Below are 13,704 nucleotides of genomic sequence, written 5' to 3' on the forward strand. Positions count from 1 at the left end.
AATGGAATGCAGATCTGAAAATATAATTTAAACATATCTGTTACATATGGTAAAAATTTAACATTTATGTTACCTGGACCTCTATTCAACGTTTGCTTCTAGAACTATTAATTTTAATATATTAGTCAAAATTAATAATTTTGGAAATGAAGATCAGGGGTCCAAGGTAGCATAATTGGCAACACATCTAACATTTATATAAAGCATTTATAAAACTCTAGATTACTTAATTTTTATCGATACTTTTGTTTTGGTTATATTATTGCAATTTTTCTCATGAATTTAATGAATGAATTCAATGAATTTTTCTCATGAATTGCTGCTATTACCTTTTCTTTTGGTATGAGGAATTGTAATATAAACAAAGACAATTCAAGAATTTCAAAGATTTCTATTATTAAAATTGAATTTCAATTCTTTTTTAAAAATTTCAGCATTCTCGTTTACAATGTGTTGATACATTTTTAAAATTTGAGTATTTAAAGATTTTGATATATAGTGTGGTCAATTTTAATCAATCCACTGGAATAACTTGAAGAATACACACCCTAAAAAAGTTCATTAACCAAAAATGTTAGTCCCATCTTCTGGACCCCTTGAAGTCTATCAGTTTCATCATAGAATTGATGCAAATGGATTCAACTTCGTTTTCTTATATAGGAACCCCATTTTTTTTATTGCATGTTATGATTCGACGTATGAAAACAAACAAACTTGTATCAAAAATAAAGATGCACTAATCAGAAGTTATGAGCAACACTTGTAACTTCTGATTTTCGATGTAGTTGCCACACCGTGCATGCACGAATCTGTGGATATCTGTGAATTTTGCTAAAAAAAGGAATAAAAATACTTTGATCCACCAAATAATAATGATTTTTTTTATTCTTTTTCAAATAAACTAACACAAAGCTAGTGCCACAACATATTAAAGCCATTGTAAGCCATCAAGCTTACAATGAAATGGTGCTGATCTCAATTTCACGAAATCAGAAGAAAAACCATGAGAAAGTCACAGGGAGTTGAGTCTGGACGCCATTCGTGCAGTCATCTTCTGTTGTTCCACTTTCCTAGCAATCTTTCATCAAGCATTTTGTTTGTTAGTTGGACAGAACGTGACTTAACACCATCCTGCATGAAGTGAAGGTTTTCAATGTTCTTTCATTGCAAAATCGTGGGCCACACCCTATTCTCCAGCATATCATGGTAGCATACTGCATTCATTGTATCTAGCAAAATGAAAAGCCAAATAATGTGTTCCAGCCCACATGTGACTTTAGGCTGATACTGGGCTTTTTTTGTTTTGAGTTTTGATTTCATCTTGGACTGATAAGTATAGTTATATCCATTGACAAAATTGCCAATGTGAAGTATTGCTTCATCACTCCATAAGATATTCTGAAACAACTCTGGTCAATTTTCCTGTCGGCTTAGCACGATTCCTCCAAATTTCATTTATTGATTGTGGTATTTGGGGCAATTTTGTTCCTAGATACCATATTACAACATGGTATCTAGGAACAAGATTGCATGTTTGTTTTCAGAATACCATATACTGCAGGGGTGGCCAAAACATGGCGCATTGGACGATTACAAGTGGCGCTTCAGTCAGTTCTGAGCAACATTGCCAAATTTGGCTTCTTTGCGATTAAGAATATTACATAAAAAAATTAATTTTTTTATAGTCTGTCTTGGCAAGTTCATTTGTTGCACAATTCGTTGCAATCTACTTTGCAGATAAAATGAGTTCTCTACGTAGTAAATTACAGTGTGTACATGTATTTTGAGTCTTGCGATCTTTATTTCCAATCAGTTTACAGGCGTGTAAATGGCCAAAAACATTTATTGCGATTAAAGTTATTACCGGAAAATCACGAATGGTTTTTTTTAATTTTATCGATAAATCTTAATCGGGTTATTAAAAGAATTTTTTAGGGGTTGGCTACTTTTGGGCTACTTTAAAAAAAATTTTGGTTACAAACACTAAAAACATCTGGCAACGCTAGTTCTGTGTGAGCCCTGGTGGTGTCCTGGCAGCTATAGCACCATTATGAAGCGATCACCGTCTTGTACAGGAGATCATTGCTGACTACAGTATTGTAAATTGGTGCTTCAATAAACTCGCATAAAGTAATTAATTTAACTGCATGATTAAGTTATTCCTTTTTTCTCCCCTAAGCGAAGCAGATTTATTCTTATCTCTATTTATCAACCCCTAACAACGAATGTAAGATGGTATAAAAAGTGTTTGAGTTATATGGTGCATCTGAATTCGTCTGTCAAAAAATTGGCGCATGGTATGCAAAAGGTTGGCCACCCCTGATATACTGTATAACATGTTATTCCAGTCTCACATGCTGCCTGCCAGATAGACTTACTGGAATCCTGCTGTAAGGTCGTCTGCATTATCATTATATTAGCAACAGTTTAATGTATGTAATGCCAGACCCCGGTTTATTGGCAACTGAGCCAATGGTCATTAGCATTGAATGACAATTCTTGATGGTTTCAACTTGGAGGTGAATAATATCCATTCAAGGATTTTCAGACCTTTAATTTTTGGAAATTCTGATGCATTTGAGCAGAGAATCAATCCAACACCATTTCCAGTGGTTTTGGAAATGGAGTTTCCAGACTAGGAAATATGGCTTCCATAGTACAGTACATAGCTTATTACTGGAAAATTTGGGCATCTGTTTGGGCATCAAATTTGACCTTTGTTTAACATAGGTTTGTATTTACAGACCTTAGTGTTTTTAAAAATATTACTTATGAAACACCCTGTAGAACTTCAGATATTTCAAAATGTAAAACTAATCATAAGATGTAAACATTAATTTTAATTTTACTAATACTTCGAAATTGATTGCCTTTAAAAATAATAATAAATATATGCTATTGATATGATAATTTTAAAATTTATCATAACTTTTCATAGTTAAAGATTATGTGAAATATTTTTATTAGAAATTCCGTGAGACTAGCAATTAGAAAAATTATGTATGCTCCGAGTCGTCAAGGCGAACAACCAAGCGTCGAAGTCAGTAAGGAGTTCATGATGTCACCTAATAAATTACATCTTGAAGCATCTTTGGATAAAGAGGTATATCAAGATTATGAATTCTACATAGCAATATAATAATTATTATATGTAGGAAAGTTTTAAAACTTTAGAGGTTAATATACAATGATGATATACTTTTGTCCACTTTGGAAATTAGAAGTTAACAAGAGTGTCCAATTAAAATAGATTTACTGTAACATAATTTGAAATTGTGTTTTTCTCTTCACTTGGTATAACAAGTTCCAGTTCATAAGAACGTCCAAAGTAGACAAAAGTATAATATAAGTATTTAAGGACAAGAAGCACATTCAAAACGATAGAATTTATTCTGTTACTTTTAATGTAATTTTTCGTATTATTAAATAGAACATGTTTTTATATTTACACATTATATTAATATTAATTTTTATTGAAGATGATATAATAAATACAGAAGAATTTCTAATCCAACATATATCAGACCGGTGGCTGTCACACTACTGGATTTTGTATGTTGTACTGTACAGTAAAAAAAAAATGCAGTTTACTGTATTGATCACAATTGTCACTGTTTTGTTAATTGCACATCCAATAAATAACTAGTGACTGAGAGTATACATATACATCAGTTTCTGTCACGTACATCGACGGGATGCAACACAAATTTCACAAGCACCATCCTGTAGAACAGTGATTCTCAACCACTGTTCCTTGGCACTTTAGTGTGCCGTGAGATTTTTTAAGTGTACCCCACTGCGAATACCCATACATAAGCGACATCAGACAAGTAGTTCAATTGGTTCTACCTTCCTAGGGCACATTTGGAAATTGTAACCACTGTTACCGGTAACTGCCAGTAGTTACCTAGGCATTTAGAAAATGTTACCTAAATAACCAACTACATTTAAAAATCACTGTTACGACGTCACCGGTCGTCCTGCGGCGCTAACCGAAGTAACCATGTGCGCCGCCAAATTTTTAAATCACTAAAAGTGTACCGTGACAAAAAAAGGTTGAGAATCACTGCTGTAGAATATCGAATTACTGGACTTGTTGGACTGGCAAGTGGACAATAGAGATTCTACTGTACTTCAATATCTTACAATTTTTTTTTCCTGTAGATTTGTGAATCACCATCTGATGATTGTTTCTCTTCCAAAAATTTTTATATCAATTATAAATTTCATCTTTTAGTTTTGATAATATTTATATATAAACGTGCATTGATCCATAATGATTATAGCAAATAAAAACATTATTAGAGGATATAAAAAAAAAATGGTTTTATATGAATACATATATTATGAGTACATATTTTAATTTCTTTTAAATATATACTTGTATTTGGAATTTGGCGCACAATATTGTGCTCGTGACATTGAGAAGTATAAATTTCATGTTTGATCTTCAGTATGCACAGAATCAATTAGAAAGTTTAATTTTAACAAACAGTATTGTAGTATTGTTACTGTAACTAGATAAAATTGTTCTAATAAATATTATTTGCCTAAAAATTAATATTTTAATTTTATAGCAATTTTTATCACGATGATTACTTCAGAATTATTTATTATTTTCCAGTTATATCATCATGGAGAAGATATAGCTGTAAATGTGCACATTGCAAACAATTCTAATCGAACAGTGAAAAAAATAAAAGTATCAGGTCAGTATTTAGTGTTAGAAGTTTAAATTTTCAATAATGCAAACTGTTGAAACATAACACACAACATAAAATTAATTAAAATTAATCACAGATCAACTTGTAATAATTAAATCTAAACATTAATTAAAATAAATTTTAACAATGTAGATAATAAAAATTATATATAATTCTAAAAACAAAAAAACTATCAATTAACCTGTGAGGACCGTAATCGAGGGTAGGGAATAACTTTTTGATTAACCCTATCACTTATTCGAACCTGTTTATTCGAACCTGTTTGTGAAAACAGTTCCTTGGTTTGTCATACCCAATTTAGGAGATGGAGCCTCGCGGCTCCGAGTGGAAGGAGGGACTTAAATATAAAAGATCGGAGATCGTTGATTGCAAAATCAACTTTCTCCTTCCATCAGGACTGACACCAGTTTATCAGTTTTGTTATACGCGGATAAACATGCGTAATAATCAACTCGCGATATGATGTGAGCATTCTAAGTCCAATGTTAAATAAAACAAGATTATACTTATTGGGACTTAAACTAGAAAAATTACAAGATATACATAGTAACTTAAACAAATGAATTCCAAATAAACATGATAATAAATTGCATGGAAATTAACTAATAACATCGATTCTATAAATAACCTATTTCGTGCTATATCTAAACTAACTGCACAGAGAGAGAGTTTACAATCATCTGTAAAGTACTAATTGAATCCGAATAACTAAAGTACTATTGCAGGATGATAGCTAACTTACCGACCGTCGACTTATTATAACTTACCAACCGTCATCGTAATTATAACTATAATTAGTCAACCAATACTAAAGACAAAATCAAGTTTTAATATGAACTAATAAGACTATACAAATTAGTAAATTCCAAAACAATTTATTTTATAAAGGACACTTATTTCGAACTGACAAACAAGAAAACTTATGAATTACTACTTATAACTAGTCCCCCAAGACTTCCGACAAAAATCAAAATTCAATTTATAACTATGTACTGTACAATGCAAACTTAAAATCTATGACTATTCATCACCTCAAACTACAAGAATCTTCTATCCAATTCCCCTCTGTCGAAAAACTTTCTTATCCTTTTCTTTCAATCTGGAATCCTCTACTCAAACCTCGCTTTCAACTGCCTAGGTAGCACACCTCGCTCTCAATCAATTGGAAGCTCACCTCACTCTCTTGTCGGAACTTGCTCGTTTTATAGTTGTGAGGTGACGTTACAATCATTCTGAAACCACCCCCTCATTTACCAACTTAGATGCTAACAATGGTTTACATTTTTACCTGGTCAGTGTATTTCGACAATCGACTAACGACTTTTACATTACTTTCACTTAATTACTTTTTACACAATTGAGAGGTTTATTTTTAAGTCGTTTAGTAACTCCTGATTCTAAGTGTGTGTGTGGGGACTCCCCCCTTTTCTCAAGTCGGAAGTCCGTATGAACTTCTGAGTAAGGTCGCGCAATGGTGTGCGAGTTTTTTTTTCCTATGGCGCTTTGTTGGTTTGGTGAGTTGGTTCTTTAAATCTTTTTGTTTGTTCCAGAGGGTGAGTGGGGAACTTTCGCCCTAACTAAACATAAGCCCCAAAATAAAAATATACATAACGAAAACAAAAACTAGAAAATAAAAATACAGCTCGGACTCAGTTCCTTACACATCTATCAATTATAATACCTCAGAGGTTGCTTCTTATATGAGAGTATGATAAATTCAGATCAATTGCATCTTCTATTATGTGGTCAGTTCGGTAGGGATAAATCTTCCAACAATCCACCTAACTAAATATGGCTCACTGCCTATCTACACATAAGAATGGCTTTTATCCTTCATGGACTGCCTAATTTCAGTATGGCATAGAACTGCGCCTAAATTCTGTATGGCGTATTCTGGTCTTCGTAGAACTGCGCATTTTGGCGCTAAAACGGCTCCCTTTTATAGGGCCTAGCGGCCTGCAGCCGGCCAAGACTTGGTCTATGATTCATCTTCACTTCAGTCAGAAGAGGAAGTTGACTTCTGTCAAAGTTAAGCCTTGCCCAAATGCTTTCACTTTACAATTTAAGCTTTTTCTTTATCTTCTAACTTTATATTATTTTATCTATAGATCAACCAAGGTCTATGATTAAAGTTGATCATTTAGGTATATTCCATTTTCTATAACTTAGGAGATATTTCTTTAACAAATGAAAACGAAAGTATTTACAATATCTTCTGTCATCAAGGAAGTTCGTATCGGAAACTTCCCTTTAGATAAAAATTCGTTAATGTTATACAAAATATTATTTTTATATTGAATAATAAAATTTACAATCAACCAATTAATTAGCGCCCGCAATCTCACAAACCAAATCATTGCAATTAAAGATACAAGCTTAGTGCTTGTGTGTTCCCCTTCAGTTTTATGCCACTTCTGCTATTCCTATCAAAGTGGATGAGAATCATTCTCGTCAAGCAGCATGGGCTGTCAGTGTTAGTTTATTTGTTCTATTTGATTTTCAAATACATTCCTTTTTTATGGCCAGTAAAATCTAAGTAAATGAAAATGTGTTTGTCAACAACAACAATCAAAGTGGAAATAATTAATTTGTTGAAAAAAACGGGGCATTTAGAGAATAAAATTATTAAAACCAATAAGAATGATTTGGTTTTTATTAATTTATTACTACGTAAACAAGACTGGTGGCAACAGAAAAATTTATTAGTAAAAATTACTTGTTAAATTTATTACAGGATAGCTGACTTTTAGTAAAATTTCCTTAATGATAACTTTTAGAGAAAAACAAATGTCTAGTAGTCCATATTTTATAATGAATAGTTTCTATTCTAGAAATTTTATAATTACTAATCATTTATTTTAGATAGTTGATTTCCACCACCCATTTTAACAATTATGCCAACTTGTAGAATTTCGTCAGATGGCTATTATGTTTAAAAATAAAATTGAAGATAGACTCTATCTAAAAAGGAACCACCATTTATTCACTTTCAATGTTCCGGAATGCAAACTTTTTATGACTGATCTTTTGAGGTCAGTCATAAAAAGGTCGGTCGTAAACTTTTGACGACCGACCTTTTGAGGCCGGTCTTCAAAAGTTTACTCGGTTGCAAGTAGCAACTGAGTAAACGTGCATCCTATCACCAATCCAGCCAGCCGTGGTTCGTGGTGTGACGCATTTTCTGCAAGCAGGACACGGTACCGGCCACCAAGGTTCGTCATTTGATTGTGTCATGTCCGTGATAATGTTCTGAGTGTCAGTTTGGTGAAGGATTGGTGAAGGAAATTCAGAGTGGCTGCACAGATGTGCATGATGAGTAGGGACAAGGATGACATTTGATTGTGACTGATTAACTCCTTCCAAAAGTTAATCAAGTAATGCATAAGTAAGTAATGATAAATGTTGTTTTATGATTTCAGAACTTTCTGAAAATTGTGGAAATTCATCAGAGAGTATGATTTTGAAATTATAATCAAACCTAATTAATTCAAACTTGATCAATTTGTTTATAAGTTGACATGATTATAGATTATAGTACCAGGACTTTTAGGCAATGCATTTCTTTTTTGTATGAATATAAGACAAGATATTAAAAGTGAAAGCTTGTATTGGTCATTCACTTAATTGCAATCTAGAGTATAACTGATGATTCCGTATTTGAGAATTTTGTAGACTATATTATTTTCAGTTTTTAGCGCACGTTTGTGCGCCATGTTATTAACCCTGTTATTGGATCTTTGTTAAACACACATTAATGACCAGTTATGGTTTATCAAAATGGAAAATCTATAAATTTTGTTAAATAAATGATGATGATGATGATGTGTTTAATTGTGACAGAATGATTCGTAATTTAGTCGAGTTAATTTTATAATTATAATGAAATAATTTTAAATTACGTTTAAAGTGTAAAAGTTTTTAACAGAATCAATTTTCCTCCCGTTTAGTTCGACAGTTTGCCGATATCTGTCTCTTCTCAACAGCACAATATAAATGTACAGTTGCTGAAATTGAAAGCGAGTAAGTTTGATTTTAATATATTTGTTATTTATGTAAAGAAAAGGTCTAAAGGAAATGTCAATGTTGTTTTTTTTTTATTTTTATGTTCTGTAATATGCAAATGAAATCAGCAAAAATTATAAAAATGATGTACCAAGCAAGTTCATTCATAAAAGAAAAACATTCAGGTTAATATTTTATTTATTTATTAGAAAAACTCCATACATAAAATTAATTTTTAGGAGGAGGGGTTACATTAATTACTTTAGTTAATAAATTATATTTACACCAAATGGACTCAACTGAGTCGTTGATGGAGAATAATCCATGAATTCTATCTGCTGGATCTTTACAAATACCATTATTAATACAAAGAACATTATTAGAAGGTGTTGATAAACGCAAATAATCAAGATCCTCGCAATCAAACATATAGTGATTTAAGGTCGCATTTCCTTTCTTACAATACGGGCACATATCTGGTGAACGTAGATCAATACACAAATGTTTCCATGTTAAACGGAACTTATTTAGCCGAATCTGTATGATCGTTTTTTTAATAATAAACGGTAACTGCTGATAATAAATGTAAAAACATCTGTGGTTGTCTAATATTTCTGAGTACCATGGATGGTATTTAGCCTTAAGGACCCTGTCACCTTCTTCTATCAAGAAAAGATTGTTAAACTCTTGTAAAATTGTATTTGTATAATATTTCAAAACTTCTAGGGATGAATCTATTAAGGAGAGCGAGATACCAATTCTATTAAATAGACTCTCCAGTTTAGTGAACCAACTATATTTCAGTGATCTGGTCGATGAAAACTTCTTCGAGGTAAAATAAGCCTCACATTCCAGGGATGATGGGTCAGAGGTTATGTTCCCCAGAAAATTTAAGGTTAGTTTAACAAAACGTTTCCGGGGAAAGTCTAGGCCCAATTCAGATCTAATTGCATACGATGGGATCGATGTCTCAAGGCCAAAAAGACGACGAAAGAACATCAGTTCTACAGAGTCAATGTCATCAAAACAAAAAGGCCCCCAAAAGGGCAGACCATAAGACCAACTCGAAGTAAATAGAGAAGCTGCAAGTTTCTTACACAAAGCCATATGGCTGTTCTTAACCCGTCTCAAAATATCTATTACAACATTTATTTTAGACAATGCTTTACCTTTCACGTAAGATATGTAATTCTGGAACGAGCCAGTAGCTGAGAAACGAATCCCAAAATATATAACTTCATTAACATTACTAATTCCTCTTCCATTTAAGAAAAACTTGTCAGCCTTTCTCAACCTCCCACTGTGTCTAAAAATCATTATTTTTGACTTGAATAAATTAATACGTAAACCCAATGTAGAAGAATAATTATATAACCTGTCCAATTTCCTTTGTAAATAGATCGGGGTAGTGGATAACACTACTGTATCATCGGCAAATTGAAGTAAATGTACTTCGTAATCGCCCAGAGAGATGGAATCTTTACTTGCATCATCAAAAACTTGTACCATATCATTAACGTAGCAATTAAACAATATTGGACTTAAAGAATCACCTTGTGGTAAACCCTTTTCTAATGAAAAAACATCAGTAAGCCCAGCACTAGTGGAAATCCTTGCTTTCAGTCCTGAAAATAAACAATGAATTATATCAATAAACTTATCAGAAATCCCAAGCATTTTTAATTTGGATAACAGAATCTTCAAAATAACACTGTCAAAGGCTTTTTCGTAGTCTATAAAGGCTGCAAGTAAACGTTGTCTTTTCTTTGAAAGTTGTCTACAAATAATGGAGTGAAGAATTAGAATATTGCTCAAAGTACTCTTCTGAAGTTGGAAAGCGAATTGCACTGGTTGAATCAAATTCCGTTCTCTTAACCAATTACCCAATCTTTTAGACAAAATAGATATAAAAATTTTCCGAACTACAGGTAACAGCGATATTGGACGAAAGTTTGCGGGCTCATCTGATGGACCTTTTTTATGAATAACTTTTATCTTTACCTCCAACCACGATTCCGGAATTTTAGCAGTGTCATAAACCCGATTAAATAACTTGACCAAATAAGGAACCAGAGTAGTCCTAGAGTAAACAATTAAAGATGGAGAAACACTATCCTCCCCGGAAGCCGAACGAATTCGCATCTTTTGAATTATTGTATTCACCTCTGAATCAGAGATAGGAAGGTCTAAGATAGGATCAACTACAAGAGGAGTCATCAATAGGGACGGGATCGGACGTAAATTCGACGTATTTAAGCTAAACAACTGTTGGTAATAATTAAACCAGTCGGTCAGAGAAATCTCTTGGTCTGGTATACTCTTGACCCGGAGAAAACGACTAACCCCGATACCAAAAGGTCCTAGGGTCCCTAGTCCCAGCCAACTGCAAGGCACAATTACAAAAAACTTCCTCTTTTTCACCCTAATAAATGACTTATATTGTTGTTTTAAATTTAGAAAGGAAGCCAAATCATCCTGACTATTAGATCTACGAAATTTGCCCAGGGCAATATTCTTCGCTCTCTTCTGGATATAGCAAGACCTATCAAACCAAGAGGGACGAGTCCGCCTGTATGGTTCAACACCTTCAATTAACACATTTAAACTCCTTGCTATAGAGCATAGCTCAGAAATAATTAAACCATAGAGATAATCAACAGAGTCAGAATCAAAGTTTATATTCCGGAAGCTCTGTGATACTGCATCACCAAAAGATTCTATTTTAGAATCATTCCAAACAAAATGAGTCTTGATGGAATGAGTCCCATCACCTAAGGAAAATCTGTTTCCAATCGATAACTGTAATTCCACTGGAAAATGATCAGGAGATAAGAGAGAACCAACATGAAAGGATTTGACCATGTGGACCAGATTCTGAGAAATGACTATAAAATCTATAACAGAGCTACCCACTTTCGACAAAAAAGTTAATTCACCTGGAAAATCTCCCCTACTACGACCATTGAGGAGAATGAGATCGTGTTCAATTAACCAATGCAGAAACTGTCTCCCGGCTATATCGACCTTTAAATCCTTTGACTGTCTTACGTCGAAGATATTAGGAGAAGCTACATTCAAATGTGAATCAAATTCCTTGTCAATATGGACGTTAAAATCGCCCATTACCACAGTTCCGTGGTAATACGAAGACCAGGAATTCAAAATAGAAGAAAACAAATCTAGATGTAAGCCTTGCTGCCTTAGCAAAGTGGCATATACTACCAGAACCAAGATACTCCTAGGTTCGGAAGCCGAATAATGTGATAAACCAATCACCATCAAATCAGGATAAGTTTCCAATAACTCGAAGTTCCCTCTAACTGCATCAAAAAAGAACAAAATTCCACCGTGGGGCCTACCTGGGCCCAATGGTTTTTCAGCTGGAATCATAAAATATTTCCAGTTAACTGGAAGAAACTTGGCAAGAAAATTGCCATCTATTGAGACCATCCAGGTCTCAACAAGGGCCAAACAAATTAAATCAGGTCTTTTAATCATATAATCCAACAGTGAGCGCTTGTTGCCAAACCCACAGCAATTCCAAAAAAACAAGTCTGAATAACAACCTGAACTAGACTGGGCCGGACAGTCAGTCAGTCAGTCAAATAATCTTTATTCTCTGGCACCGCTGAGCACAGCCAGGCAGAAATACAAAAAGTACATAGTAGATACATGCCGTTAGTCATACAAGGGATACAATAAAATGGCAGAGAAAAGGGAAATAAAATAAAATAAAATAAATAACATAAATGAATTAAAATAAAAAAGAATAAAAATTAAATAAATGATTAAAAAAAATAAAAGTGCACTATAACTAAAATAAAATTACTGTACATCAAAGTCTAAATGCTGTAATAGCAGAGCAAGGCATGTAAAAACATTGGCATCAAGGCTAGAGTGAATCGGATCACAAGAGAGCAGGTCAACGGATCCCACATCTAATGGAGTAGAGTGCAACAAATTTCTTTAACAAGTTAAAGTTGCTGTTGTTTTGTAGAAAAAAATCAGGCTTTACTGGCCAGTCTAGATTGCTTATATTGGCATGCTGCATGCACTGATGCCTAATGTCATCCAGCATAGGACAGTTGTATAAATAGTGCATGACACCGTCCCGCACCCCACAGAGCTGACAGCAGTCAGAATTAGAATGGTGAAACCTTTTCAGGTAAGCACGAAAGCGCCCGTGTTCAGTCAAAAATTGGACTAAATCATGTGTGGGTTGAATCCATTTGCTTTGAATACGTTCCTTGACCTTTGGGATAAAACGTCTTGTTATGTGTTGTTCTGGGATCTTGTCCCAATCCAGTTGCCAGGTCTCCAAGGCATTGTCCCAGATAAGGTATTTAAGTCTTGACTTAGGAATGAGATTGTAGGCAGGAGGGGTATCAGGATTAGGCGTTACGTTTCGTGCCAGAAAGTCAGCCCGTTCATTACCCGGAATGCCGCTGTGTCCTTTGATCCAATTGATGGCATATTTGTTAAAAGACGTAGAAGCTGCAGCGAAGATGTCGTTCGCAACAGGGTGAGTGTTATCTTTATTCCCCAAAACAGCAACAGTCGCAGCACTGTCTGTGAAGATGTTTATCAGTTTGTTCACAAAGTTAGTGTTGCACCAGTTGATTGCCATCAGCACAGCAAAGATCTCAGCTTGGAAGACAGAGCATTCTGGGTGTAGAGCAAAGGAATTATTGTAGACCTCTTCACCGGCCTGAAAGATCACAAAGGCACTTGCCGTGCCATCCGTCGATTTGGATCCATCTGTAAAAGCTTCAATCTCTGTAGAGGTAACGCGAGGAGAGAGTCCCTTCCTTAAAGCAGGATGTGGGAGTGTAGATACAGGCCTGTCTAATTCAAACATGGTGGCATTAAAGATGGTTCCATTAATATCAACATCCCTGCCCCTAGAGATACAGAAACGTTTGCTATTAAATTGGAGAAACTGTAGGATGGGGAGCTTCCCAGCCACAACAGGGAGGGC

The 13,704-nt window shown here is 34.0% G+C and overlaps 2 protein-coding genes across 2 annotated transcripts in view; one reads left to right on the forward strand and one right to left on the reverse strand.

Annotated features, from left to right (window-relative positions):
* Window positions 1-8,748, forward strand: part of krz (beta-arrestin protein kurtz) — a 50,125-nt gene extending 41,377 nt beyond the window's left edge. Inside the window, exons 7-9 of the mRNA XM_067266192.1 lie at window positions 2,968-3,103; window positions 4,625-4,709; window positions 8,672-8,748. Coding sequence (XP_067122293.1) covers window positions 2,968-3,103; window positions 4,625-4,709; window positions 8,672-8,748 — 298 coding nt within the window. The remainder of the gene's footprint in view (window positions 1-2,967; window positions 3,104-4,624; window positions 4,710-8,671) is intronic.
* Window positions 8,749-12,648: 3,900 nt separating this feature from the next.
* LOC136971707 (uncharacterized) lies at window positions 12,649-13,584 on the reverse strand. The gene has a single exon (XM_067266184.1). The coding sequence runs from the start codon at window positions 13,582-13,584 to the stop codon at window positions 12,649-12,651; it is 936 nt and encodes a 311-aa protein (XP_067122285.1).
* Between the last annotated feature and the right edge of the window lie 120 nt (window positions 13,585-13,704).

This window comes from Centruroides vittatus, unplaced genomic scaffold (assembly GCF_030686945.1).
Source record: "Centruroides vittatus isolate TY-2023 unplaced genomic scaffold, ASM3068694v2 contig_2682, whole genome shotgun sequence".
NCBI classification, from domain to species: Eukaryota; Metazoa; Arthropoda; class Arachnida; order Scorpiones; family Buthidae; genus Centruroides; species Centruroides vittatus.